The 26,634-nt window shown below is 46.5% G+C and overlaps 1 protein-coding gene and 4 non-coding genes across 7 annotated transcripts; all 5 read left to right on the top strand.

Moving 5' to 3' along the window:
* Positions 1-9,709: 9,709 nt before the first annotated feature.
* Positions 9,710-25,040, top strand: LOC147006598 (dynein beta chain, ciliary-like). Of its 3 annotated transcripts, XM_085868415.1 has the most exons (3): positions 21,254-21,606; positions 23,846-24,087; positions 24,322-25,037. In XM_085868415.1, the coding sequence occupies exons 1-3, from the start codon at positions 21,600-21,602 to the stop codon at positions 24,334-24,336; spliced, it is 264 nt and encodes an 87-aa protein (XP_085724541.1). In that variant the 5' UTR covers positions 21,254-21,599; the 3' UTR covers positions 24,337-25,037. The 3 variants fall into 3 exon arrangements, 1 of the variants encoding a protein (XP_085724541.1); XR_015054725.1 differs by lacking the exon at positions 21,254-21,606 and adding an exon at positions 9,710-9,951 and having other exon boundaries at positions 23,846-25,040; XR_015054726.1 differs by lacking the exon at positions 21,254-21,606 and adding an exon at positions 20,835-21,245 and having other exon boundaries at positions 23,846-25,040.
* TRNAE-CUC (transfer RNA glutamic acid (anticodon CUC)) lies at positions 13,685-13,756 on the top strand. Its single transcript has one exon. It is a non-coding gene; the product is annotated as a tRNA-Glu (tRNA).
* On the top strand, positions 16,618-16,689 carry TRNAE-UUC (transfer RNA glutamic acid (anticodon UUC)). Its single transcript has one exon. It is a non-coding gene; the product is annotated as a tRNA-Glu (tRNA).
* TRNAE-CUC (transfer RNA glutamic acid (anticodon CUC)) lies at positions 19,009-19,080 on the top strand. Its single transcript has one exon. It is a non-coding gene; the product is annotated as a tRNA-Glu (tRNA).
* Positions 21,983-22,054, top strand: TRNAE-UUC (transfer RNA glutamic acid (anticodon UUC)). Its single transcript has one exon. It is a non-coding gene; the product is annotated as a tRNA-Glu (tRNA).
* Positions 25,041-26,634: the final 1,594 nt, after the last annotated feature.

Raw genomic sequence — 26,634 nt, 5'->3', positions numbered from 1 at the left:
CGACCCAGTGTTGTGGTCCCTTCGTGATGACGGTGAGGGTAATATTGCACGCTGATTTGGATGCGACCCAGTGTTGTGGCCCCTTTGTGATGACGGTGAGGGTAATATCGCACGCTGATTTGGAAGCGACCCAGTGTTGTGGTCCCTTCGTGATGACGGTGAGGGTAATATCGCAAGCTGATTTGGATGCGACCCAGTGTTGTGGTCCCTTCGTGATGATGGTGAGGGTAATATTGCACGCTGATTTGGATGCGACCCAGTGTTGTGGTCCCTTTGTGATGACGGTGAGGGTAATATCGCACGCTGATTTGGAAGCGACCCAGTGTTGTGGTCCCTTTGTGATGACGGTGAGGGTAATATCGCACGCTGATTTGGATGCGACCCAGTGTTGTGGTCCCTTCGTGATGACGGTGAGGGTAATATCGCACGCTGATTTGGATGCGACCCAGTGTTGTGGTCCCTTCGTGATGACGGTGAGGGTAATATCGCAAGCTGATTTGGATGCGACCCAGTGTTGTGGTCCCTTTGTGATGACGGTGAGGGTAATATCGCACGCTGATTTGGATGCGACCCAGTGTTGTGGTCCCTTTGTGATGACGGTGAGGGTAATATCGCACGCTGATTTGGATGCGACCCAGTGTTGTGGTCCCTTTGTGATGACGGTGAGGGTAATATCGCAAGCTGATTTGGATGCGACCCAGTGTTGTGGTCCTGTCGTGATGACGGTGAGCGTAATATCGCAAGCTGATTTGGATGCGACCCAGTGTTGTGGTCCCTTTGTGATGACGGTGAGGGTAATATCGCACGCTGATTTGGATGCGACCCAGTGTTGTGGTCCCTTCGTGATGACGGTGAGGGTAATATCGCACGCTGATTTGGATGCGACCCAGTGTTGTGGTCCCTTCGTGATGACGGTGAGGGTAATATCGCAAGCTGATTTGGATGCGACCCAGTGTTGTGGTCCCTTTGTGATGACGGTGAGGGTAATATCGCACGCTGATTTGGAAGCGACCCAGTGTTGTGGTCCCTTTGTGATGACGGTGAGGGTAATATCGCAAGCTGATTTGGATGCGACCCAGTGTTGTGGTCCCTTTGTGATGACGGTGAGGGTAATATCGCAAGCTGATTTGGATGCGACCCAGTGTTGTGGTCCTGTCGTGATGACGGTGAGGGTAATATCGCACACTGATTTGGATGCGACCCAGTGTTGTGGTCCCTTCGTGATGACGGCGAGTGTAATATCGCAAGCTGATTTGGATGCGACCCAGTGTTGTGGTCCTGTCGTGATGACAATGAGGGTAATATCGCAAGCTGATTTGGATGCGACCCAGTGTTGTCGTCCTGTCGTGATGAAAGTGAGGGTAATATCGCAAGCTGATTTGGATGCGACCCAGTGTTGTGGTCCCTTCGTGATGACAGTGAGGGTAATATCGCACGCTGATTTGGATGCGACCCAGTGTTGTGGTCCTGTCGTGATGACAGTGAGGGTAATATCGCAAGCTGATTTGGATGCGACCCAATGTTGTGGTCCTGTCGTGATGACAGTGAGGGTAATATCGCAAGCTGATTTGGATGCGACCCAGTGTTGTGGTCCCTTTGTGATGACGGTGAGGGTAATATCGCAAGCTGATTTGGATGCGACCCAGTGTTGTGGTCCTGTCGTGATGACAATGAGGGTAATATCGCAAGCTGATTTGGATGCGACCCAGTGTTGTCGTCCTGTCGTGATGAAAGTGAGGGTAATATCGCAAGCTGATTTGGATGCGACCCAGTGTTGTGGTCCCTTCGTGATGACAGTGAGGGTAATATCGCAAGCTGATTTGGATGCGACCCAATGTTGTGGTCCTGTCGTGATGACAGTGAGGGTAATATCGCAAGCTGATTTGGATGCGACCCAGTGTTGGGGTCCCTTCATGATGACGGTGAGAGTAATATCGCACGCTGATTTGGAAGCGACCCAGTGTTGTGGTCCTGTCGTGATGACAGTGAGGGTAATATCGCAATTTGATTTGGATGCGACCCAGTGTTGTGGTCCTGTCGTGATGACGGTGAGAGTAATATCGCACGCTGATTTGGATGCGACCCAGTGTTGTAGTCCTGTCGTGATAACAGTGAGGGTAATATCGCACGCTGATTTGGATGCGACCCAGTGTTGTAGTCCTGTCGTGATAACAGTGAGGGTAATATCGCACGCTGATTTGGATGCGACCCAGTGTTGTGGTCCCTTTGTGATGACAGTGAGGGTAATATCGCAAGCTGATTTGGATGCGACCCAGTGTTGTGGTCCCTTTGTGATGACGCTGAGGGTAATATCGCAAGCTGATTTGGATGCGACCCAGTGTTGTGGTCCCTTTGTGATGACGGTGAGGGTAATATCGCAAGCTGATTTGGATGCGACCCAGTGTTGTGGTCCCTTCGTGATGACGGTGAGGGTAATATCGCACGCTGATTTGGAAGCGACCCAGTGTTGTGGTCCCTTTGTGATGACGGTGAGGGTAATATCGCACGCTGATTTGGAAGCGACCCAGTGTTGTGGTCCCTTTGTGATGACGGTGAGGGTAATATCGCACGCTGATTTGGATGCGACCCAGTGTTGTGGTCCCTTCGTGATGACGGTGAGGGTAATATCGCAAGCTGATTTGGATGCGACCCAGTGTTGTGGTCCCTTCGTGATGACGGTGAGGGTAATATCGCACGCTGATTTGGATGCGACCCAGTGTTGTGGTCCCTTTGTGATGACGGTGAGGGTAATATCGCAAGCTGATTTGGATGCGACCCAGTGTTGTGGTCCCTTCGTGATGACGGTGAGGGTAATATCGCAAGCTGATTTGGATGCGACCCAGTGTTGTGGTCCCTTTGTGATGACGGTGAGGGTAATATCGCACGCTGATTTGGAAGCGACCCAGTGTTGTGGTCCCTTCGTGATGACGGTGAGGGTAATATCGCAAGCTGATTTGGAAGCGACCCAGTGTTGTGGTCCCTTTGTGATGACGGTGAGGGTAATATCGCACGCTGATTTGGATGTGACCCAGTGTTGTGGTCCCTTTGTGATGACGGTGAGGGTAATATCGCACGCTGATTTGGATGCGACCCAGTGTTGTGGTCCCTTTGTGATGACGGTGAGGGTAATATCGCACGCTGATTTGGATGCGACCCAGTGTTGTGGTCCCTTCGTGATGACGGTGAGGGTAATATCGCACGCTGATTTGGATGCGACCCAGTGTTGTGGTCCCTTCGTGATGACGGTGAGGGTAATATCGCAAGCTGATTTGGATGCGACCCAGTGTTGTGGTCCCTTTGTGATGACGGTGAGGGTAATATCGCACGCTGATTTGGAAGCGACCCAGTGTTGTGGTCCCTTTGTGATGACGGTGAGGGTAATATCGCACGCTGATTTGGAAGCGACCCAGTGTTGTGGTCCCTTTGTGATGACGGTGAGGGTAATATCGCAAGCTGATTTGGATGCGACCCAGTGTTGTGGTCCTGTCGTGATGACGGTGAGGGTAATATCGCACGCTGATTTGGAAGCGACCCAGTGTTGTGGTCCCTTTGTGATGACGGTGAGGGTAATATCGCACGCTGATTTGGATGCGACCCAGTGTTGTGGTCCCTTCGTGATGACGGTGAGGGTAATATTGCACGCTGATTTGGATGCGACCCAGTGTTGTGGTCCCTTCGTGATGACGGTGAGCGTAATATCGCAAGCTGATTTGGATGCAACCCAGTGTTGTGGTCCCTTTGTGATGACGGTGAGGGTAATATCGCACGCTGATTTGGAAGCGACCCAGTGTTGTGGTCCCTTTGTGATGACGGTGAGGGTAATATCGCACGCTGATTTGGAAGCGACCCAGTGTTGTGGTCCCTTTGTGATGACGGTGAGGGTAATATCGCAAGCTGATTTGGATGCGACCCAGTGTTGTGGTCCTGTCGTGATGACAGTGAGGGTAATATCGCACACTGATTTGGATGCGACCCAGTGTTGTGGTCCCTTCGTGATGACGGCGAGTGTAATATCGCAAGCTGATTTGGATGCGACCCAGTGTTGTGGTCCTGTCGTGATGACAATGAGGGTAATATCGCAAGCTGATTTGGATGCGACCCAGTGTTGTCGTCCTGTCGTGATGAAAGTGAGGGTAATATCGCAAGCTGATTTGGATGCGACCCAGTGTTGTGGTCCCTTCGTGATGACAGTGAGGGTAATATCGCACGCTGATTTGGATGCGACCCAGTGTTGTGGTCCTGTCGTGATGACAGTGAGGGTAATATCGCAAGCTGATTTGGATGCGACCCAATGTTGTGGTCCTGTCGTGATGACAGTGAGGGTAATATCGCAAGCTGATTTGGATGCGACCCAGTGTTGTGGTCCCTTTGTGATGACGGTGAGGGTAATATCGCAAGCTGATTTGGATGCGACCCAGTGTTGTGGTCCTGTCGTGATGACAATGAGGGTAATATCGCAAGCTGATTTGGATGCGACCCAGTGTTGTCGTCCTGTCGTGATGAAAGTGAGGGTAATATCGCAAGCTGATTTGGATGCGACCCAGTGTTGTGGTCCCTTCGTGATGACAGTGAGGGTAATATCGCAAGCTGATTTGGATGCGACCCAATGTTGTGGTCCTGTCGTGATGACAGTGAGGGTAATATCGCAAGCTGATTTGGATGCGACCCAGTGTTGTGGTCCCTTCATGATGACGGTGAGAGTAATATCGCACGCTGATTTGGAAGCGACCCAGTGTTGTGGTCCTGTCGTGATGACAGTGAGGGTAATATCGCAATTTGATTTGGATGCGACCCAGTGTTGTGGTCCTGTCGTGATGACGGTGAGAGTAATATCGCACGCTGATTTGGATGCGACCCAGTGTTGTAGTCCTGTCGTGATAACAGTGAGGGTAATATCGCACGCTGATTTGGATGCGACCCAGTGTTGTAGTCCTGTCGTGATAACAGTGAGGGTAATATCGCACGCTGATTTGGATGCGACCCAGTGTTGTGGTCCCTTTGTGATGACAGTGAGGGTAATATCGCAAGCTGATTTGGATGCGACCCAGTGTTGTGGTCCCTTTGTGATGACGCTGAGGGTAATATCGCAAGCTGATTTGGATGCGACCCAGTGTTGTGGTCCCTTTGTGATGACGGTGAGGGTAATATCGCAAGCTGATTTGGATGCGACCCAGTGTTGTGGTCCCTTTGTGATGACGGTGAGGGTAATATCGCACGCTGATTTGGATGCGACCCAGTGTTGTGGTCCCTTTGTGATGACGGTGAGGGTAATATCGCACGCTGATTTGGAAGCGACCCAGTGTTGTGGTCCCTTTGTGATGACGGTGAGGGTAATATCGCACGCTGATTTGGATGCGACCCAGTGTTGTGGTCCCTTCGTGATGACGGTGAGGGTAATATCGCAAGCTGATTTGGATGCGACCCAGTGTTGTGGTCCCTTTGTGATGACGGTGAGGGTAATATCGCACGCTGATTTGGATGCGACCCAGTGTTGTGGTCCCTTCGTGATGACGGTGAGCGTAATATCGCAAGCTGATTTGGATGCAACCCAGTGTTGTGGTCCCTTTGTGATGACGGTGAGGGTAATATCGCACGCTGATTTGGAAGCGACCCAGTGTTGTGGTCCCTTTGTGATGACGGTGAGGGTAATATCGCACGCTGATTTGGAAGCGACCCAGTGTTGTGGTCCCTTCGTGATGACGGTGAGCGTAATATCGCAAGCTGATTTGGATGCAACCCAGTGTTGTGGTCCCTTTGTGATGACGGTGAGGGTAATATCGCACGCTGATTTGGAAGCGACCCAGTGTTGTGGTCCCTTCGTGATGACGGTGAGGGTAATATCGCACGCTGATTTGGAAGCGACCCAGTGTTGTGGTCCCTTTGTGATGACGCTGAGGGTAATATCGCAAGCTGATTTGGATGCGACCCAGTGTTGTGGTCCCTTTGTGATGACGGTGAGGGTAATATCGCACGCTGATTTGGAAGCGACCCAGTGTCGTGGTCCCTTCGTGATGACGGTGAGGGTAATATCGCACGCTGATTTGGAAGCGACCCAGTGTTGTGGTCCCTTTGTGATGACGGTGATGGTAATATCGCAAGCTGATTTGGATGCGACCCAGTGTTGTGGTCCCTTTGTGATGACGGTGAGGGTAATATCGCACGCTGATTTGGAAGCGACCCAGTGTTGTGGTCCCTTTGTGATGACGGTGAGGGTAATATCGCACGCTGATTTGGATGCGACCCAGTGTTGTGGTCCCTTCGTGATGACGGTGAGGGTAATATCGCACGCTGATTTGGATGCGACCCAGTGTTGTGGTCCCTTTGTGATGACGGTGATGGTAATATCGCAAGCTGATTTGGATGCGACCCAGTGTTGTGGTCCCTTTGTGATGACGGTGAGGGTAATATCGCACGCTGATTTGGATGCGACCCAGTGTTGTGGTCCCTTTGTGATGACGGTGAGGGTAATATCGCAAGCTGATTTGGATGCGACCCAGTGTTGTGGTCCCTTTGTGATGACGGTGAGGGTAATATCGCAAGCTGATTTGGATGCGACCCAGTGTTGTGGTCCTGTCGTGATGACGGTGAGGGTAATATCGCACGCTGATTTGGATGTGACTCGGTGGTGGAGTCCACCTTTGAAGACCAACACCGCATCATCTTGGTCTCAGTGATACGTGACCCGGTGGAAGAGTCCATCCATGATGAACTAGAGTAAAACATCTGACTCGGGTCCTCCCTTGAGGAGTGCATTGTATTGGTGCGGCATGGTCCATCGAGTAAGCCTTGCATGTCTCTCTGAGTGAGTTGCTGGAGGTTCTGTGTTTTCTCTTTTGTGTAATTTTACAAACATTCTGTATTGTTCTGTAGAAAAAGAGGGGGGAAGGAGGATCCACACATGGAGTGGTAACAATAGCTTGGTCTGTCCGTGTGTTCGAGTAGGTGACATTTCCTCCTGTATTTGGGATCTGTCAGAGGTAAGTCCTATTGTAACAAGTCGCGCCGAGGAGGGTGGTGATTGTTAACATGAGAGCAGAATAGGGGATGGTTGTATTGTCCAGGTGAGGCCAGGTGGAGGGGTTGGAGCACGTGGCACAAATGGACGTAACCACGGGTCATTTGGGCCAAGAGCTGCAGGCCATGGCGAAATAGTGAGCTGTGGAGTCTTGAAGAGGGGTGCAACACTTAGTGAGAGCACGCCCCAGAGTACAGGGTGGTCCAGAAGATGGCGCTACCCACGGAGAGTTGCCGGCCATTGAATGGGACCAGCTGTGTGCCGGGAAGGCTTCCGGAGGGTGCAGAGACCGTTTTCTTTGCGAACACGTTCCTGCTTTTTACGACAGTTTCGGTTTGTATTTGATCAACGAAGGAAGTTTAAATTTAAACATCATTTCGGTCATTTGTGGAGGTCTTTGGACCAACCAGGTCTGTTTTAGTTGGGCATCTGATGCCACAGTATATTTTCCTCTTGTCTCCCCCCCTCCACAATTCCCTATCTACTGGGGTCGGACATCGACGTGTCACGGACATGATGGCGGGACACGGCACGGACACAAATGGTGTCCGGAAAAAGTACGAAACGGGACGATCCCGTTACATACACGACACCCGGTCAGCCTGTGACGGTGGGACAAAGCATTCGTCCCCCATTTTGTCCGCGGTGTCCGTGCTGTCGGGCCATAACGAGTATTTCTGCCCGAATTATGTATAAACCGATGAATCTATTAATACACAATCCTCCTTTTTACCGTTCATTCAACGGGAATTCAAACCGTCCCGAGATGAAGTGATCACGTGACCATCGTTTCCATCTTCCCCGACTGACACGTTCCGCCATCTTTGTTTGAATCGCTCCCACAAGGCCCCAAACGATTCGGCTCCATATTTCCTCCGAAATCGTTTCCATCACTCATTTTGTCTCCAACAGTTTATCTTCAAAACCCCAACGGTCACTTCCAACATCCTGAGGACCTTTCGAGTTGTTACTGAGGGTGAAATGAGCTTCAGAATCCAAGGTCGACGTCCATCCGTTCAAGGTGTGACGTCACTGGTAAAATCGTAAATCAACCCTCTCACCTTTTTCATGCACACTGTGATTGGCAAGCTGCCAATCCTTGTTGTGAGATGAAGCCGCCATGGCGAGCACACCCAAACCAGCTTGTTTCACTCACTCGTTCACTCTTACCTCAGTACTTCACCCTCTGTAGGTATTTACCTCAGCGCTCTGATATCAATCATGGCGATCACGCCCGCCCAATCCTCCCCGCGTGTCTGATTGACTTCCCTCGTCATAGTGACCACGCCCCCTCCAATCCCTCCCCCCGCGTGTCTCAGTGCCACACGTCATGGTGACCACGCCCCCTCCCATTCACCCCCCCACGCGTGTCTGATTGACTTCCCTCGTCATGGTGACCACGCCCCCTCCCATTCACCCCCCCCGCGTGTCTCATTGACGTCCTGCATCATGGTGACCACGCCCCCTCCCATTCACCCCCCCGCGTGTCTCAGTGACGTCACGTAATGGTGACCACGTCCCCTCCCATTCCACCCCTCCCGCGTGTCTCATTGACGTCTCGCATCATGGTGACCACGCCCTCCCATCCCCCCCCGCGTGTCGCAGTGACGTCACGTCATGGTAACGACGCCTCCTCCCATTCCCCCCCACGTGTCTCATTGACGTTCCGCATCATGCTGACCACGCCCCCTCCCAATCCCCCCCAGAAGACGAAGGATCTTTTCAAGTTTATTCTCGGCATTTTTAACCTTCTTTAACGATTTATTAATCAAATGACGTCATGTTGTACTTCACAAACATTCTGCTCTGTTCACCCGATCGTTTGTGCGAGGTCGTCTTCCATCTCCCTGGAAGTCAGCTAACCACCACCTTCACCATACAACCTCTTTTTCTTCAAAGGCCACGATGATTCCCACCGTCTTGTGGGCGTGGCCGGTGGGGGAAGCTTGGTTCAAGTCTTTCACGAACCGGCTGGCCAGGCCTGACGTTCGACAAAAGGTTCGGGCAAGAATTTAGAATTTGGCCAGGGTGCCGGAGATAGCTCGCCTACTCTTCGCGAGTAGGAAACGGTGGTGTGTTTAACGTGCACCAACTCATGTCAGCAGATCGGACGCCCGGCTTAAGGGCGGCACACACCTTGCCCGTGAAAGGTTCATGGCTGCTGCAGGATTCAAACACGGGCTTGACAGCTTCGAGGCAGTGATCACGTGGTTGTGTGTGTGTGTGTGTGTGTGTGTGTGTGTGTGTGTGTGTGTGTGTGTGTTTTCAGCACCACCCCGAGGTGGGAAGGCACCATTGTGCTCCAAATACTTGTGACGTCATGAGCAGTCCAGGGTGACCTTCAAAATGAAGGTCGCTGGTTCGAGTTTAAACATGCCGGCGGTTTCAATCACGTGATCGAAATAAAATGAGGAAAAAAAGTTTGTTTTTTTTCTTAAAGTAATTTCTCGAGGGGGGGGGGAGGAGGGAAACAAAGACCCCATGTTGCCCAGATGTTGGTTACCTTTTAAAAGGTTAACACCTCTTGCACAACCTGTTCCTTTTTACATGTTACGAGTTACTCGTTAAACCGTTAAGGTAGTTATCAAAAAAAAAGCGCCGTCACCTCAACGTTTAAGTAGTTTTAACAAACGGATGTACATAAATAAAACGTTAAAACACTTTGTCTTTTCAAACGCATCCTCATGACGTCACGATTACATCACAATGAAGTAGAAGAAGAAGACGGAGAGGAAGAAGAAGAAGCAGCGTATTTTTGAAGAAGAGGAAGAAGTAGCGTAATTTTTGAAGAAGAAGAAGAAGAAGAAGTAGCGTATTTTTGTAGAATAAGAAGAAGAAACGTAATTTTTGAAGAAGAAGAAGTAGCGTAATTTTTTAAGCGAAGGCTTCTTGTGGTGTTCGTGTTCGTGAAGATTTCCTTCATCCACTAAAACATGGTGAGTTCGGACCTCGGTTAAATTAAGTTTACTTGGTTCGGGTCGTCACACGAGCCGCCACGACCTCCACGTTCCTCCATTCCCACAGAACCTCCATGAACGGCCTCCTCTCCGTGAGGTACTCCTTGATTTATTTATTTATTTATATTTAGGCCTTTGCTCTCGGATCCTCGTTGTTTTGTTCGTTGTAAACACTTTGATTATTTCGTGAATTCGAGATTCCTTGTAAAAAAAAAGTCTGTTTGTTGTTTTTTTTTCCCCCTGCCCATGCACTTCCTGTAAACGTGAAACAATATGACCACAAGCATTATTATTTTAATGTTGACCAATCGTGTGCTCAGAATGAACGCACGTGATTTCTGTTGACCAATGAGCATTGAGCGATGGGGATTTTCGGCTCCCTTGGAGAGAGGAAACCACAAACCCGGAACCTGAATACGTTTCCTGATTCGGGATTCGAACCTTTTCGCGACATTTATCGATTTCGAGGCGACATTTCTGGAGCCAAAAACGATACGTAGCTCGACGCGTCAAAACAATTGTGGACGGATTCGGACCAAACTCGGTGGACGAGTCGGGTCGGTGACGAGAACAAGGCGATTCGATTTTGTTTCAGGTCCGAATCCGGATCCGGCCTTATCAGTGGGACACAAAACGTGGACTGTTTGACGAATGAGCTACCCTTAAAAAGAAGAACAGAAAATGTTACTGGCGATAGCTCTCCTCCCTTCACAGGTGGTATGGGGAGGAAATATTCAGATAACAAAAACCAGTAACGTGAATTAAAACCAGTAACCAATTTAAATCAGAATTATTTAATTAATCGCGTTTGGGAATAAAAGTAATTCAATGTGAGCTGTTGGTGTTGAGTCAATGCTCTGGAAAAGTGTCTGAAATAGTTTGCGTACAACGTTTCAGAGCATGTGGGTACACGTGGGTCGAATACACACGCAGTTGTATTGTGGTTACAAGCGTGAGAGAATTATGCGGAGCACGTTGCAAGGACAATTGATCTCCAGATCTCGCATGGACCCGGGAGGTCATCGTGCTGTGTGTGAGATTTGGCAACTGATTGAAATCAGGACATTAACGTTTGTTGGAAAAGGCTTGAGGCTCGAAGAATTGGTTGATTTTCGTTTCATTGATTGCACGTGCACGGTCATCAATGGTGAAGACGACAATTCTTTGAGTATGGCAAAGCTATTATGAGTTGGTGTGAATGAGCTTAGAATGATTTAGGACCACTGGGTTCAGCAAAATCGAATCAATTTGTCCTTGTCACACACCGAACCAGTCCACCAAATCAATCCGCAACTTCTTAAGATATCATGTTCACAGAGAGACAGACAGACAGACAGGGATGGAAACATAACGTCCGTCCAACCTGGGTGGTGGAGGTAACAACGAGGTGTGAAGAGGCGGGATGAGCAGGCATTCCCCCAACGCGTTGATGACGTCATACCGCCGGTGACATCGCGTCCCCAGATCCCCCCTGTCCCCCCTCACCGCATGGACGTTTCTACTCCTGATGGTGAAGGATTTGTGCTGCGGTCAGCAACGTGTCCATGTTGATCGCTGGGTATTCAAATGGAGGATCTCGGGTCTCAGGGGTACCTCGAGTACCCTTCCCCTCCATCACAGCTGCCACCAAGGTCCGATTCCCTTTGATCGGCGATGCACTCGCTCCTTGAGCCCGACCTCCCAAACAGCGAAATCCGTGCTCGCTCACCACTCCCCTCCTCGAGGGCCTAAACCCCCTTATTATGTCTCGGACAAACGAACCACCCAACGTCCGGTTTCCGCCGTCCCCACTCCCGTCCGTCGAGGACTCCGCACGATCAGTGTCCACACACAGGAAGGCGACGCACGAACCTTCAGCGGCACTTCGTCCACAGAATGGTGGAAGATGGGAGCGTGAGGGAGGAGCACGTGGCGCCAAAACAGCGAGCGAGTCACAAAACACGGACGGGAAGTTTGGATTCGGAATGACCTTTATCGGAGACCTTTGGATTCGGAGCGACTTTGACCCCAAACCTTGTGCACACGATGTGACGTGGGATTTATATTAAATAAACCGGATGATTGATTGAGATCTTCTGGTATACTCTCACGGTGTTGTCATCTCCCAATCCCACCGTTGGGACTGTGTGAACTCCCGCGATGAGGCCGAGTCTTTGGGTCTCTGTCTCTTTCACCACAGGCAGGTCGGTGGTCTTTCTGTCTTGTACCGTCTCCTCTGGGGCCTTGCCCAGAGTCCATTCGTCTGTCAACATGTTGAACAATCCTTGGCGAGAAGAGTAAGCACAATGACATGTGGAGATCGTTCAATGTTCACGTGGAATGAGGAGAACAATGGGAGTGTGAACGAACAATAGAACATGGATGTGTGAGAACATGGCACAACAATGCAAGGGTTAACCGAAAGACCTGTGTTCGATTCCCAGCCTGGTCATGTGATTTTCCCACGTACCCATGTTATATTCGAACGATGTCAATGTTCCTTTTTGTGAAAAAGTCTTTTTCCTTCCGAAGAATCATTTAAAAACTATTATCATTAATAATACAATATTATAAGTGTTGCAGGATTAAGATTATTTGACAGGATCATATCGCGGATGAAAGATTCATCACAGAAAGTCGAAAAAGATCGCAATGTTGATCACAACAACAACAACAACAACAATAAAAACGACTTCCGATATTTCGTCACGTGCCTTGACGGAGCAAATAGCGAGACACGTCATGGAGGCTCCTCCCCCTTGCTTGATGACGAGCAAATCGTGTATTGAGGAAATAACTAAACTTTTAATTGGATAATCTTTCAATAGTGACGTGAATTTTTCGGAACTTAAAAGAAAATATCAGATTATATTTTAAAAAGTTCAAGAAACACGCTCTGAACAGGTTCCCTTAATGATGGGATGTCTCGAGGTGTTTAGAATTTAAGGAGATCCGGATTTTAAATATGATAAATCAGAAGTTCATGGTTCTTTGAAATTGGCTGCGAATGCAATGGACTGATCTGATTGGTTAAATGTGGTGTGGATCATGTGATCTGTGTCATGTCCTAATGGTGAAAATTGTGAAAATGGTCTCCACCAGTTGGCCTGACAGTGTCCCTGGTGGTTGTGGAGATGGCTGCCTGGGTGTCGCTGGTGAGCGTGTGGCTGTGGAGACAGCTGCTTGGGATGGCTGCCTGACGGTGCTGTGGAAACGGAGACCACCGGTCTCTCAGGAGACGGTTTCTGCGGCACCGTCAGGCAGCCATCTCCGGTCTCCGTTTCATTTCACCGTTTCACCATCAGGACCAGAGATGGAGATGTCATCCGAATCTGCATCACACTTTGTTCTAAACATTCATGAAAGGTCATGTGTAAAAATGTTTTGTTTTTTCACATGAAATTTTTCATGTTAGTTTGAATTTTTAATGACAATCCCGAAAAAAAAATGAAACAAACACACAGGAATGTGTAAACCCCTTTACTTGGTGCATGTGTGAAAAATCATACCAAATTATTTTTTTATGATTAATTATTATTTAAAAAGTTGCAAGAAAACAAAACTCTGCCGGGTCAATTTGTCCCGTCGAACGCGACGGAGGGTTCAAGCTTCCAGTAAAGTTTTGTGATCGTGTTGTTGTGTTTGAAAGAATGATTTTCTCTCAACGAATCTTTACAAACATGTACGATACTCCGTTTTACTAATATTGATGACGCCTTAACCAGAATCACCTTCCCTGGTGGTCTAGTGGTTAGGATTCGGTGTTCTCACCACCGCGGCCCGGGTTCGATTCCCGGCCAGGGAATTATTTATTTTCAAAGTTCCATTATTTATTTATTTTATATTATTCCTCATCAAGGTTTTTGTATCACCTATCATCCTGACATGTGATCGATGAGTCGTGTTGTCACTTTTCCTTGCTTGTGTTGATCGTTGGCGAAGATTGTGAACGATCTGATTGATTTGTTGTGACCTCACAATGGACAATTTTATTTAATTTCTTGGAGCCCCCAATGACCCTCGGTGACCTCCGGAGCAGCAGGAGCTGGAAATGGCCGAATATTTCAAGGTTCCCCCATCAGAATTACATAATACTGAACACCACTGGTAATTTATAAATCCATGGGGGGTAAACTTCTCTAAATCACTAATTATGGACAATTTACAAGTGTTCATGCGTGTCACATGTGATGACAGTTCTAACACAACACAGTTTGGAATGTTTCATTCATTTGCAATTTCTTTCAACACTGTCTTATCTTCATTCATTCATTCACCATGCTCTGCAGAGAGCGTCGGTTCTGCTGAAAGTTTCTTGGCTGCAATTCCGATTCTGGATGGGTTGCCACTCCGACACAGCTGTCTATACCAATAAAATTACCCCCGTGCGGGAGTGACGGTCATCTCTGCGAGAAATAATATCACAAGTTCTCAATGTTCAGTTATGACCAAAGACCACTGCGCAGTTCCACTGCACAACTCGAACTGCGCAGTTTGGTTAAAGATGACTCGGTATTTTGGTGTGCGTGCACGAAATTATATTTTGAAAATAAATGCCGACGTTTACATTTCGGGTTTTGAAACTTTTGCACCTTCGGCGGAAAATGTATAAATATAATATACAAGGTCAGCTGCTATGCAATGACACCATTCACTAACTTTTACCATGCCCAGTAGAGAATATATAGCCTCCTGAAGGTAGGTCAGTTTTTGCAAAGTTTGAAGTCACGTGACGCGAAAACGAAAGTGAAATTCGAAAATCCGGCACGACCAAATTTAGATATTGTCCCATAGATTCATATGCCACAATCAAATTCAAGATTACTTGAGAAATGTAGGAGATAGATTTTGAAAATCGTCATTTTCACATGGAAATCGTCATTTTCGCATTTTTTGCAAACTTTGAAGTCACGTGACACGAAAACGAAAGCGAATATCGAAAATCCGGCCCGATAACAATTTAGATATTGTCCCATAGATTCATATGCTGCAATCAAATTCAAGATCGCTTGAGAAATGGCGGAGGAGATATAATTTGAAAATCGTCATTTTCGCGACTTCAAAGGCCTCGTGACCTTGACCTTGACCTTCGGTGACCTTGAAAGTCATACCATCGTGTACGTCTCATCGACCTCTATCAGGATCACTTATGACCAGATCTCCCGCTTCACCTTCATTGTGAACGGACGGACGGACCCATATTACCCTTTCTCTCACCAATATTGTTATGTCATTGGAAATGACCTAAAAAGGAAATGAATGTGTGTGCGTATGTCAATGCTTCTCCTCCATAACTCCAAAACCATGAAACCTTGCAGCCTGAAACTTTGCATGCACACAAAAAAAAACTCAAAGGATTGCAAGAGTGAAAACTGGGTGTTTGGGTTAATAAAAACACCCCTTTTGAAGATAATAAACGACCTTATTTAATTATATCATTCATCAGGCGTATCGTCAGCCACCTCGCTGTCTGGGGTCTTAAAGCCTTTCCTGTGTAACCTCACTGAGTTATGAAGCCGCCATATTTTGTCCTACATAACCATGCTTTGATTTGGAACAGGCCGCAAAGATGTCTTCACGAAAAAGTTTGTTTTTTTCCCATTCAATCTGCTTCGAGGGAGCATACCTTCTCCCCTCGTTCCTGTTGGAGGCGAATCCGACCCTCGCATTGGGTTTCGACACATTCCACCCGTTAAACCTCAATGTCCCCTCCCAGCTCTACTTGTGTGTGTTCCTCTTTAATTTTGGACCCTTCATCCACCTCTTCTAATTCCTGGTTCTCCGTCTCTTCCTGCCCGAGTTCACAGGTTTCTCCCTTAATTATTACGGCATCGCTCGTCCCCTCGAACTTGCCCGTCTCCATCGCGGTCCGAACAGCCATCATCCATTCGGCTTTCCATTCTTTGCATATTTGCATCCATTCCTTGAATATCACCCCTCTGTTGGTTTTGCATGTTCGTTCGTATTTCCACCAACTGGCTCAAGTCAAATGGACTCGGCGGAGCCAATCCGCCATGTTGGTGTGTGGAACCGGCAGGGATCGAGGGGAAAAATTGACGGGGGGAGCGGGTCATACGCCACCCCTCCCGCGCCCATTATAACCTCTGTGGAGACAGCTGCTTGGGATGGCTGCCTCACAGTGCTGTGGAAACAGTCTGAGGAGACGATTTCCACGGCAAAGTTTCCGCGCAGCCACCACCGGTCTCCGTTTCATTTCACCGTTTCACCGTCAGGACCAGAGATGGAGATGGCATCGGAATATGCATCACACTTTGTTCGAAACATACATGAAAGGTCAGGTGTAAAAATGTTTTGTTTTTTCACATGAAATTTTTAATGTCAGTTTAAATTTTTAATGACAATCCCGAAAAAAATGAAACAAATACCCAGGAATGTATAAACCCCTTTATTTGGTGCATGTGTGAAAGATCATACCAAATTATTTTTTTTATTAATTATTATTTAAAAAGTTGCAAGAAAACAAAACTCTGCCAGGTCAATATGTCCCGTTGAACGCGACGGAGGGTTCAAGCTTCCAGTTAAGTTTTGCGATCGTGTTGTTGTATTTGAATGAATGACGTCATCAATTTTCTCTCAACGTATCTTTACAAACATATACGATACTCCGTTTTACTAATATTGATGATGCCTTAACCAGAATCAGCTTCCCTGGTGGTCTAGTGGTTAGGATTCGGTGCTTTCACCGCCGAGGCCCGGGTTCGATTCCTGGCCAGGGAATTATTTATTTTCAAAGTCCATGATTTTTTTTATTTTATAACATTCCTCATCAAGGTTTTTGTATCATCTATCATCCTTTCATGAAATCGATGAGTCATGTTGTCACTTTTCTTGCTTGTGTTGATCGTTGACGAAGATTGTGAACGATCTGATTGATTTGTTGTGACCTCACAATGGACAATTTTATTTAATTTCTTGGAGCCCCTGTGGAAGAAATAATTAAATAAATGTTCTCAAAATTGAAATTGTGCTGGTGTTTTATAAATTTAAATTTTATGCTATAAGTCGAATTGGCTGTCAGTTATCCTTCCCTTTGCCAAGAGTCTTTTGCCCTAAATGTTGATTAAAAAAAATGTCTTGTTGTGGAACGAAGTGACCTGGGCTGATAACAGCAAACTTTTGCCGTAATTGCATCATGTGCTTCTCACCAAGAAGACACGTCCTGCAGTTGGAGTTAACAGCCCCTTCCCCTCTCCCATGAAAGTCGAAATGCCTTGAAATGTAATCTTGTTTTAGTGCAAGCACGTGTCGATGTGTTTATTTGATGTAAAAATGATTTGATGATGTTTAGCATGTGTGACGATTCACAGATAATAGATGATGCCCTCGGATGGACGTTGAACTCGGCGTGCCGTTTTTATTCGTCTGTGAATGTCAAAGTACCATCTTAGTGGGTTGTACTCCAAGAGAGTGCAAGCACTTGTGATGTACACCATCTCAGTGGCTTGTACTCCTTGGGACTGACCAAGTACCAAGTAATAATAAAACTCTCTGATGTCATGTACTTTCACGTTGTGGAAAGTGAATTGATCGGGTTGGTTTAACGGTTAACTAAAAAGTAAGAATAAATTAAATATAACCAAACAATATTGCAACAAATGGGGGTTCTCAAGTTCATTGTGTGAAGTGTACGAGGGAACAGGAACACAATACATTTAAAACCGAGTCGGCTGGACGTTAAACCCTGCAAGTTAAATAAGATTCCACAACAACGCAAGAATTCTACAACGATCACCATGAGGTTTGGTGAAAAAAATCCTCATCACCCAGGTCGAAAAACCAGTTAAAACCAGTACACATTTTCAACTGGTCTCTATTGGTTCTAATTGGTCTTTAACTGGTCTCTATTGGTTTCAACTGGTACCAGTTAAATTCAGTCAGAATTCCAATTTCCCAGTTGAAAAAACCAGTAGCTCATATTTGTACCAGTTAAAGTCTTACTGGTTCCAGTTGATACCAGTTGCAATGTACTGGTCCCAGTTGATACCAGTTGCAATGTACTGGTCTCCCAGTTGATACCAGTTACAATGTACTGGTCCCAGTTGATACCAGTTAGTTAAATACATGTATTTCAACTGGTAATATATCACTCTATTCCAATTTCCATTTTAAAACCAGTAAGAAACCAACTGGCTTTACTGGTACCAGTTGGCTACTGGTTTTCAACTTGTACCAGTTGACCAGTAAGCTACTGGTCTTTACTGGTTTTTTGACCTGGGCAGTTGGTGCCGTGACTCGGATTTTCAAGGGGCGTTGAGGGCCCATATTTAAATATGATATATCAGAAGCTCATGGTTCGTTGGAATTGACTGCGAATGCAATGGACTGATCTGATTGGTTAAATGTGGTGTGGATCATGTGATCTGTGTCATGTCGTCATGGTGAAAATTGTGTAAATGGTCTCCAACGGTTGGCCTGACAGTGTCCCTGGTGGTTGTGGAGATGGCTGCCTGGGTGTCACTGGTGAGCGTGTGGCTGTGGAGACAGCTGCTTGGGATGGCTGCCTGACGGTGCTGTGGAAACGGAGACCACCGGTCTCTCAGGAGACGGTTTCTGCGGCACCGTCAGGCAGCCATCTCCGGTCTCCGTTTCATTTCATCGTTTCACCATCAGGACCAGAGATGGAGATGGCATCGGAATATGCATCACACTTTGTTCTAAACATTCATGAAAGGTCATGTGTAAAAATGTTTTGTTTTTCACATGAAATTTTTCATGTTAGTTTGAATTTTTAATGACAATCCCGAAAAAAAAATGAAACAAACACACAGGAATGTGTAAACCCCTTTACTTGGTGCATGTGTGAAAAATCATACCAAATTATTTTTTATGATTAAATATTATTTAAAAAGTTGCATGAAAACAAAACTCTGCCGGGTCAATTTGTCCCGTCGAACGCGACGGAGGGTTCAAGCTTCCAGTAAAGTTTTGTGATCGTGTTGTTGTGTTTGAATGAATGATTTTCTCTCAACGTATCTTTACAAACATGTACGATACTCCGTTTTACTAATATTGATGACGCCTTGACCAGAATCACCTTCCCTGGTGGTCTAGTGGTTAGGATTCGGTGTTCTCACCACCGCGGCCCGGGTTCGATTCCCGGCCAGGGAGTTATTTATTTTCAAAGTCCCATTATTTATTTCTTTTATATTATTCCTCATCAAGGTTTTTGTATCACCTATCATCCTGACATGTGATCGATGAGTCGTGTTGTCACTTTTCCTTGTTTGTGTTGATCGTTGGTGAAGATTGTGAACGATCTGATTGATTTGTTGTGACCTCACAATGGACAATTTTATTTAATTTCTTGGAGCCCCCAATGACCCTCGGTGACCTCCGGAGCAGCAGGACCTGGATATGGCCTAATGTTTCAAGGTTCCCCCATCAGAATTACATAATACTGAACACCACTGGTAATTTATAAATCCATGGGGGGTAAACTTCTCTAAATCACTAATTATGGACAATTTACAAGTGTTCGTGCGTGTAACATCTGATGAGAGTTCTTACACAACATAGTTTGGAATGTTTCATTCATTTGCAATTTCTTTCAACACTGTCTTAACTTCATTCATTCATTCACCATGCTCTGCAGAGAGCGTCGGTTCTGCTGCAAGTTTCTTGGCTGCAGTTACGATCCTGGAAGGGTTGCCACTCCGACACAGCTGTCTATACCAATAAAATTACCCCCGTGCGGGAGTGACGGTCATCTCTGCGAGAAATAATACCACAAGTTCTCAATGTTCAGTTATGACCGAAGACCACTGCGCAGTTCCACTGCGCAGCTCGAATTGCGCAGTTTGGTTAAAGATGACTCGACATTTTGGTGTGCTTGCACGAAATTATATTTTGAAAATAAATGCCGACGTTTACATTTCGGGTTTTGAAACTTTTGCACCTTCGGCGGAAAATGTATAAATATAATATACAAGGTCAGCTGCTATGCAATGACACCATTCACTTACTTTTACCATGCCCAGTAGAGAATATATAGCCTCCTGAAGGTAGGTCAGTTTTTGCAAAGTTTGAAGTCACGTGACGCGAAAACTAAAGTGAAATTCGAAAATCCGGCCCGACCAAATTTAGATATTGTCCCATAGATTCATATGCCACAAACAAATTCAAGATTGCTTGAGAAATGTAGGAGAGATTTTGAAAATCGTCATTTTCGCATTTTTGCCAACTTTGAAGTCACGTGACACGAAAGCGAATATCGAAAATCTGGCCCGACAAAATTTATATATTGTCCCATAGATTTATTTGCCACAATCAAATTCAAGATTACTTGAGAAATGTAGGAGGAGATAGATTTTGAAAATCGTCATTTTCGCATGGAAATCGTCATTTTCTCATTTTTTGCCAACTTTGAAGTCACGTGACACGAAAAAGAAAGCGAATATCGAAAATCCGGCCCGATAACAATTTATATATTGTCCCCGAGATTCATATGCTGCAATCAAAGTCAAGATCGCTTGAGAAATGGCGGAGGAGATATAATTTGAAAATCGTCATTTTCGCAACTTCAAAGGCCTCGTGACCTTGACCTTGACCTTCGGTGACCTTGAAAGTCATACCATCGTGTACGTCTCATCGACCTCTATCAGGATCACTAATGACCAGATCTCCCGCTTCAACCTCATTGTAAACGGACGGACGGACCCATATTACCCTTTCTCTCACCAATATCATTAGGTCATTGGAAATGACCTAAAAAGGAAATGAACGTGTGTGTGCGTGTGTGTCAATGTTTCTCCTCCATGACTCCAAAACCATGAAACCTTGCAGCCTGAAACTTTGCATGCACACGAAGAAAACTCCAAGGATGTGCAAGAGTGAAAACTGGGTGTTTGGGTTAATTAAAACACCCCTTTTGAAGATAATAAACGGCCTTATTTAATTATATCCTTCATCAGGCGTATCCTCAGCCACCTCGCTGTCTGGGGTCTTAAAGCGTTTCCTGGGTAACCTCACTGAGTTATGAAGCCGCCATGTTTTGTGGCCGACATCACCATGCTTTGATTTGGAACAGGCCGCAAAGATGTCTTCACAAAAAAGTTTATTTTTTGTCAATTCAATCTGCTTCGAGGGAGCATACCGTCTCCCCTCGTTCCTGTGGGAGGCGAATCCGACCCTCGCATCGGGTCTCGACACATTCCACCCGTTAAACCTCAATGTCCCCTCCCAGCTCTTCTTATGTGTGTTCCTCTTTAATTTTTGACCCTTCATCCACCTCTTCTAATTCCTGGTTCTCCGTCTCTTCCTGCCCGAGTTCACAGGTTTCTCCCTTAATTATTACGGCATCACTCGTCCCCTCGAACTTGCCCGTCTCCATCGCGGTCCGAACAGCCATCATCCATTCGGCTTTCCATTCTTTGCATATTTGCATCCATTCCTTGAATATCATTCCCCTCTGTCATACGCCACCCCTCCCGCGCCCATTATAACCTCTGTGGAGACAGCTGCTTGGGATGGCTGCCTCACAGTGCTGTGGAAACAGTCCGAGGAGACGATTTCCACGGCACCGTTTCCGCGCAGCCACCACCGGTCTCCGTTTCATTTCACCGTTTCACCGTCAGGACCAGAGATGGAGATGGCATCGGAATATGCATCACACTTTGTTCTAAACATACATGAAAGGTCAGGTGTAAAAATGTTTTGTTTTTTCACATGAAATTTTTAATGTCAGTTTAAATTTTTAAAGACAATCCCGAAAAAAGAAAATGAAACAAACCCACAGGAATGTGTAAACCCCTTTATTTGGTGCATGTGTGAAAGATCATGCCAAATTATTGTTTTTATTCAATATTATTAAAAAAGTTGCAAGAAAACAAAACTCTGCGGGGTCAATGTGTCCCGTCGAACACGAAGGAGGGTTCAAGCTTTCAGTAAAGTTTTGTGATCGTGTTGTTGTGTTTGAAAGAATGACGTCATCAATTTTCTCTCAACGTCCATTTTCGAACATGTACGATACTCCGTTTTACTAATATTGATGACGCTTTCACCAGAATCAGCTTCCCTGGTGGTCTAGTGGTTAGGATTCGGTGCTTTCACCGCTGAGGCCCGGGTTCGATTCCCGGCCAGGGAATTATTTATTTTCAAAGTCCATGATTTTTTTATTTTATAATTTTCGCATCAAGGTTTTTGTATCTTCGATCATCCTTTCATGTGATCGATGAGTCATGTTTTCAATTTTCCTTGCTTGTGTTGATTGTTGACGAAGATTGTGAACAATCTGATTGATTTGTTGTGATCTCACAATGGACAATTTTATTTAATTTATTGGAACCTTTGTGGAAGAAATAATTTTATAAATGTACTCAAAATTGTAATTGTGCTGGTGTTTTATATATTTAAGTTTCATGCGATAAGTCGAATTGGCTGTCAGTTATCCTTCCCTTTGCCAAGAGTCTTTTTCCCTAAATATTGATAAAAATGTCTTGTTATGGAACGAAGTGACCTGGGCTGATAACAGCAAACTTTTGCCGTAATTACATCATGTGCTTCTCACCCAGCCCTGTCATGTCCATCTTGTTTTTCCCATGTACCATGCCCCATCCCTCTCCCTTCCACAGATATCCTCATGTCTTTGTTCCAGACTGCTTTGTCCTTCCCTCTCCTGCCCATCTTGTCTCCTGCTCCCTTTGTTGTACGTTCTGCATATTACCTCTTTTATGAGCCTCGATATTGTATCCAAAAAAAGAAGCCAATGGCACCACCACTCCGTCCAAATTTGTATCTGTGCCCTGACTGCTGCTGAGAATGAAACTCTCCGGTGTAATCCATACCATGACGTTTCGACAGCAGCGAAGAACCTGCCTTCAGGCAGGTCACCACAGAGAGTGAGAGAGAGAGAAAGAGAAAGAGAGAGAGGGAGAGGGAGGAAGAGAGAGGGAGAGGGAGAGGGGGGTGGAGAGAAAGAGAGAGAGAGAGAGAGAGAGAGAGAGAGAGAGAGAGAGAGAGAGAGACAGAGAGAGAGAGAGAGAGAGAGAGAGAGAGAGAGAGAGAGAGAGAGAGAGAGAGAGAGAGAGAGAGAGAGAGAGATGATACACTTTTTACTTACCATCATATACATCCCGATCGATGGCGGCCTTCATCTCCACCACCATACCTATTGGGCCAGCACTGCTGTCCGGCTAGAGGTGACTCCGTGACCAATCTTACATAGCAGTACGGAGTCCGTGACCAGACAACCTTAACGGATTTGTCCAAACCAGCAGGTTAAGCCACCAGTACAAACAGAAGTCACCTGAAACCAAGTGATGATGGCACACCTCCTAAAAATGGCACACCTCCTCAAAATGGCACACCTCCAACGTTGGATTGTTCAATGCTTTGTGTCCAAACCTGAGAAAGCCACTTCACGCAGACCGCACCTCTTTGGGAGCTGATAGCCGCTGATTTCAGATATTTTGGTCGTTCAAACATCACGTGGTCAGTGGTCATCCAGTAACAGTGCGCTTCACTCAACACATACCCAGCTCTTCCCAATCACACGTCCTGCCATTCGTTCCACATTCTTTTCCATCGCGTCACACTCAAGTCGAGTCAAAAGATGGCAGCCTTAGAACAATGCTCGAACAGGCCTTCACCCTCCAGAAATTGACAGTCTTTTCTCCATTGTTATCGTCATCCGAGGACAGCCTCCTTTTGGGGACAATTTCCTTGAGATTAATCCAATATATATATATATATATATATATATATATATATATATATATATATATATATATATATATATATATATATATATATATATATATATATATATATTTCGTTGATGGACTGACAATGATTCGGCGAAACGTTGCGTCACGAGCTCTTTTGGACGAGCTTCAAGGTTCCTGCTGAATAACAGAAGATGTTTTTATCGTTGCAGGTGCACGATGGGATACCCAGTCAGGCTCACTGGCCGAATCACGTCCCAAGGAGCTGACACCGTCGATGCCGGTCATCCTTGTGAAGGCCGTGTTAGTCGATCGCCAAGACAGCCGAACCGTGCACGAATGTCCCGTGTACAAGACTCAAGAGCGTGGGCCGACTTACGTGTGGACTTTCGGTCTTCGTTCAAAGGATAAGGCCTCAAAGTGGGTGCTGGCTGGTGTCGCCTTGCTTCTCCAGGTGTGAACAGGTGATGTGATTGAAGGCTTCAAAGTGGGTGTTGGCTGAATCGGAATTAACGTTCCACCGCATGTCTGCCTTCCCTTCCCCTCCCTCCTCTGTCCCCCTTTCCCCCTCCACCTCCTGTGTAAAAGAGCCGTCGTGTTCCACGATGACTGTCCAGTGGCCTTGACATCTGATGTGTTGAAGTGTTTTGAAAGTTTTTGATACCCACCTGTGGTATCCCCTTGCCAGGTGATTGATTCGTGACGAATGAAAGTGCTGTGCCCACGTTTTTGTGCCAGTTTGGAGTTCAGTTAACTGTGAAGCCAAGAAAGTGTGTCTCCATTGCTGATCACGTGACTTTGTTAACAGTTTGAACTTCTTTCACCAACAGCTGTTTCCACGTCATGTTTAACATTTCTAAAAGTCTTTGAGCCTTTCTTATTCCTCTTCTTGTTTTTCTTCTTCTGTCTTCTTCATCCTTTGTTTGTTTTTTTTCCTGACGCCAGGAAGGCCTTAAAATTGGAATTCATTGCAAGGTGTGCGAGTTCTCAGAGTTGGTTCATGAACTGCTGATCCACTGCTGTTACAAACAACCTTCAATTGCTCGGACCCGTGGGTTTTAAATAAATAAATAAATAAATAAATAAATAAAGAAGAGAGAAATGAAAGACGGTGGTTTGAAATAATTATTTGTTTTCCCATTGTGACGTTCGCATTGTTCGTTGTACGTGCTCGTTTCAATCGACGGAGGCACGGTCGGAGTACCCGAGGAACGTTCGGAGCACGGCTTCCCTGTCCCGACGCAAACGAGGCACCGCAGCATCTCCGTCGCTCTTCCAGGTAAACGCGACGACCTGAAACCGTGCACCTTGATTTCAGGTGAACACCTTTCCCCATCCTTTGTGGATGTACCGTTCACCAAGTCCCGATTTGTGTTAAAAGGAGAGGAAGATGTTCGTGTATCGTAACCTTGGAGCTGCAGTGAGGTGTAAAGCCAACCCATCCATCCATTGGGACCATCCTCTGTGCAGAGCGGCCTAAAGTAGTCTCCTTGGGTGGTGGGTACAATCCTGGACGGGTCGCCTCTCCGACACAGGATACCAGCAAGCTGGCACTCATTTTGCCGACCTCGGAAGGATGAACCCACCTGTTGAAGAAGAGAACCCACCAGGAAGAGACAACCCACCTGTTGTTAGTTAACAGCACGACAGGGGCTCAAACTCAAGGACCTTAAGATCTTAACCGTTAATACAACACGAGGTTTAACATAGCAGATATGAAGATGTTAACACGTACAACTAGAAGGGCACTCGGTCGAGCGCGTGCCTCCGCCAGGCTGAACGGTTAACGTTTTGTATTCCACGAAGAGGCCAGATCTGGATTCGGACCTGAACTAAACTCTAATGGACTTGTTCTTGTCACCGACTCAACTCACCACCAAGTTTTGTCATCATCTGACCACAACGTTTTGAGAGATCATCCCACGTGTATCGTTTTTGGCCCAATCTCTCACCGGTGAAGAATTAAAAACTTCTCCTGTCCGGATCCGGATTCGGATCTTCGCCAAAATCGAATCGCTTCGTCCTCGTTACACACTCAACCCGTGCACCAAGTTTCGTCCGAATCCGTCCACGGCCTTTTGAGATTTCCTGCTCACATACACACACACACAGACACACACACACACAGACACACACACACACACACACACACACACACACACACACACACACACACAGACACACACACACATAGACACACACACACAGACACACACACAGACACACACACACAGACACACACACACACACACACACACACACACAGACACACACACACACACAGACACACACACAGCCAGACACACACAGACACACACACACACACACACACACAGACACACACAGACACACACACACAGACACACACACACACAGACACACACACAGACACACACACACAGACACACACACACACAGACACACACACACACACACACAGACACACACAGACAGACAGACACACACACAGACACACACAGACACACACACACAGACACACACACACACAGACACACACACACACACACACAGACACACACACACACACACAGACACACACACACACACACAGACACACACACACACACACGTCTGTGTTGTAAACAAGCTGCGTCCACCTTCGGTTGGTGGAGGTAACAAGAGTTTGTGTTTTCCAAGATGAAGGAGAAAGCTGGAGAAGGGAAAACCAAAGGAGAATCATTGGGCTCGCTGAGGAAGAGTAAGAAACACAGAATGGAAGAGCAGTCAACTCTGCAGTCGATCTTTCTCAGCAAAGGATGCAGTACCGGTGACCATGACAACGAACAGTCCCAAGTGAGACAGATGTCCTGATGGAGGGCGGTCGGAGTTGGGATACATCCGGTGATGAAGTTTATTTGAAGTTTGAAGGGAAATTTCTTTGCCCGTGGGGGCTGAAAGGCCTCCTAACTCGATTGGATTCCCACAGTGAAAACGATGCAGGATGAGCGAGCGGGTCCTTAATCAATCAACGACCCTTTTG

This window comes from Eptatretus burgeri, unplaced genomic scaffold (genome assembly GCF_056783735.1).
Source record: "Eptatretus burgeri isolate ZD-2024b unplaced genomic scaffold, Ebu_testis_v1 Ebu_testis_scaffold_3161, whole genome shotgun sequence".
Taxonomy (NCBI): Eukaryota; Metazoa; Chordata; class Myxini; order Myxiniformes; family Myxinidae; genus Eptatretus; species Eptatretus burgeri.
Note: the sequence above shows the minus strand (reverse complement) of the source record. Positions and strands in the feature narration are given on the sequence as shown.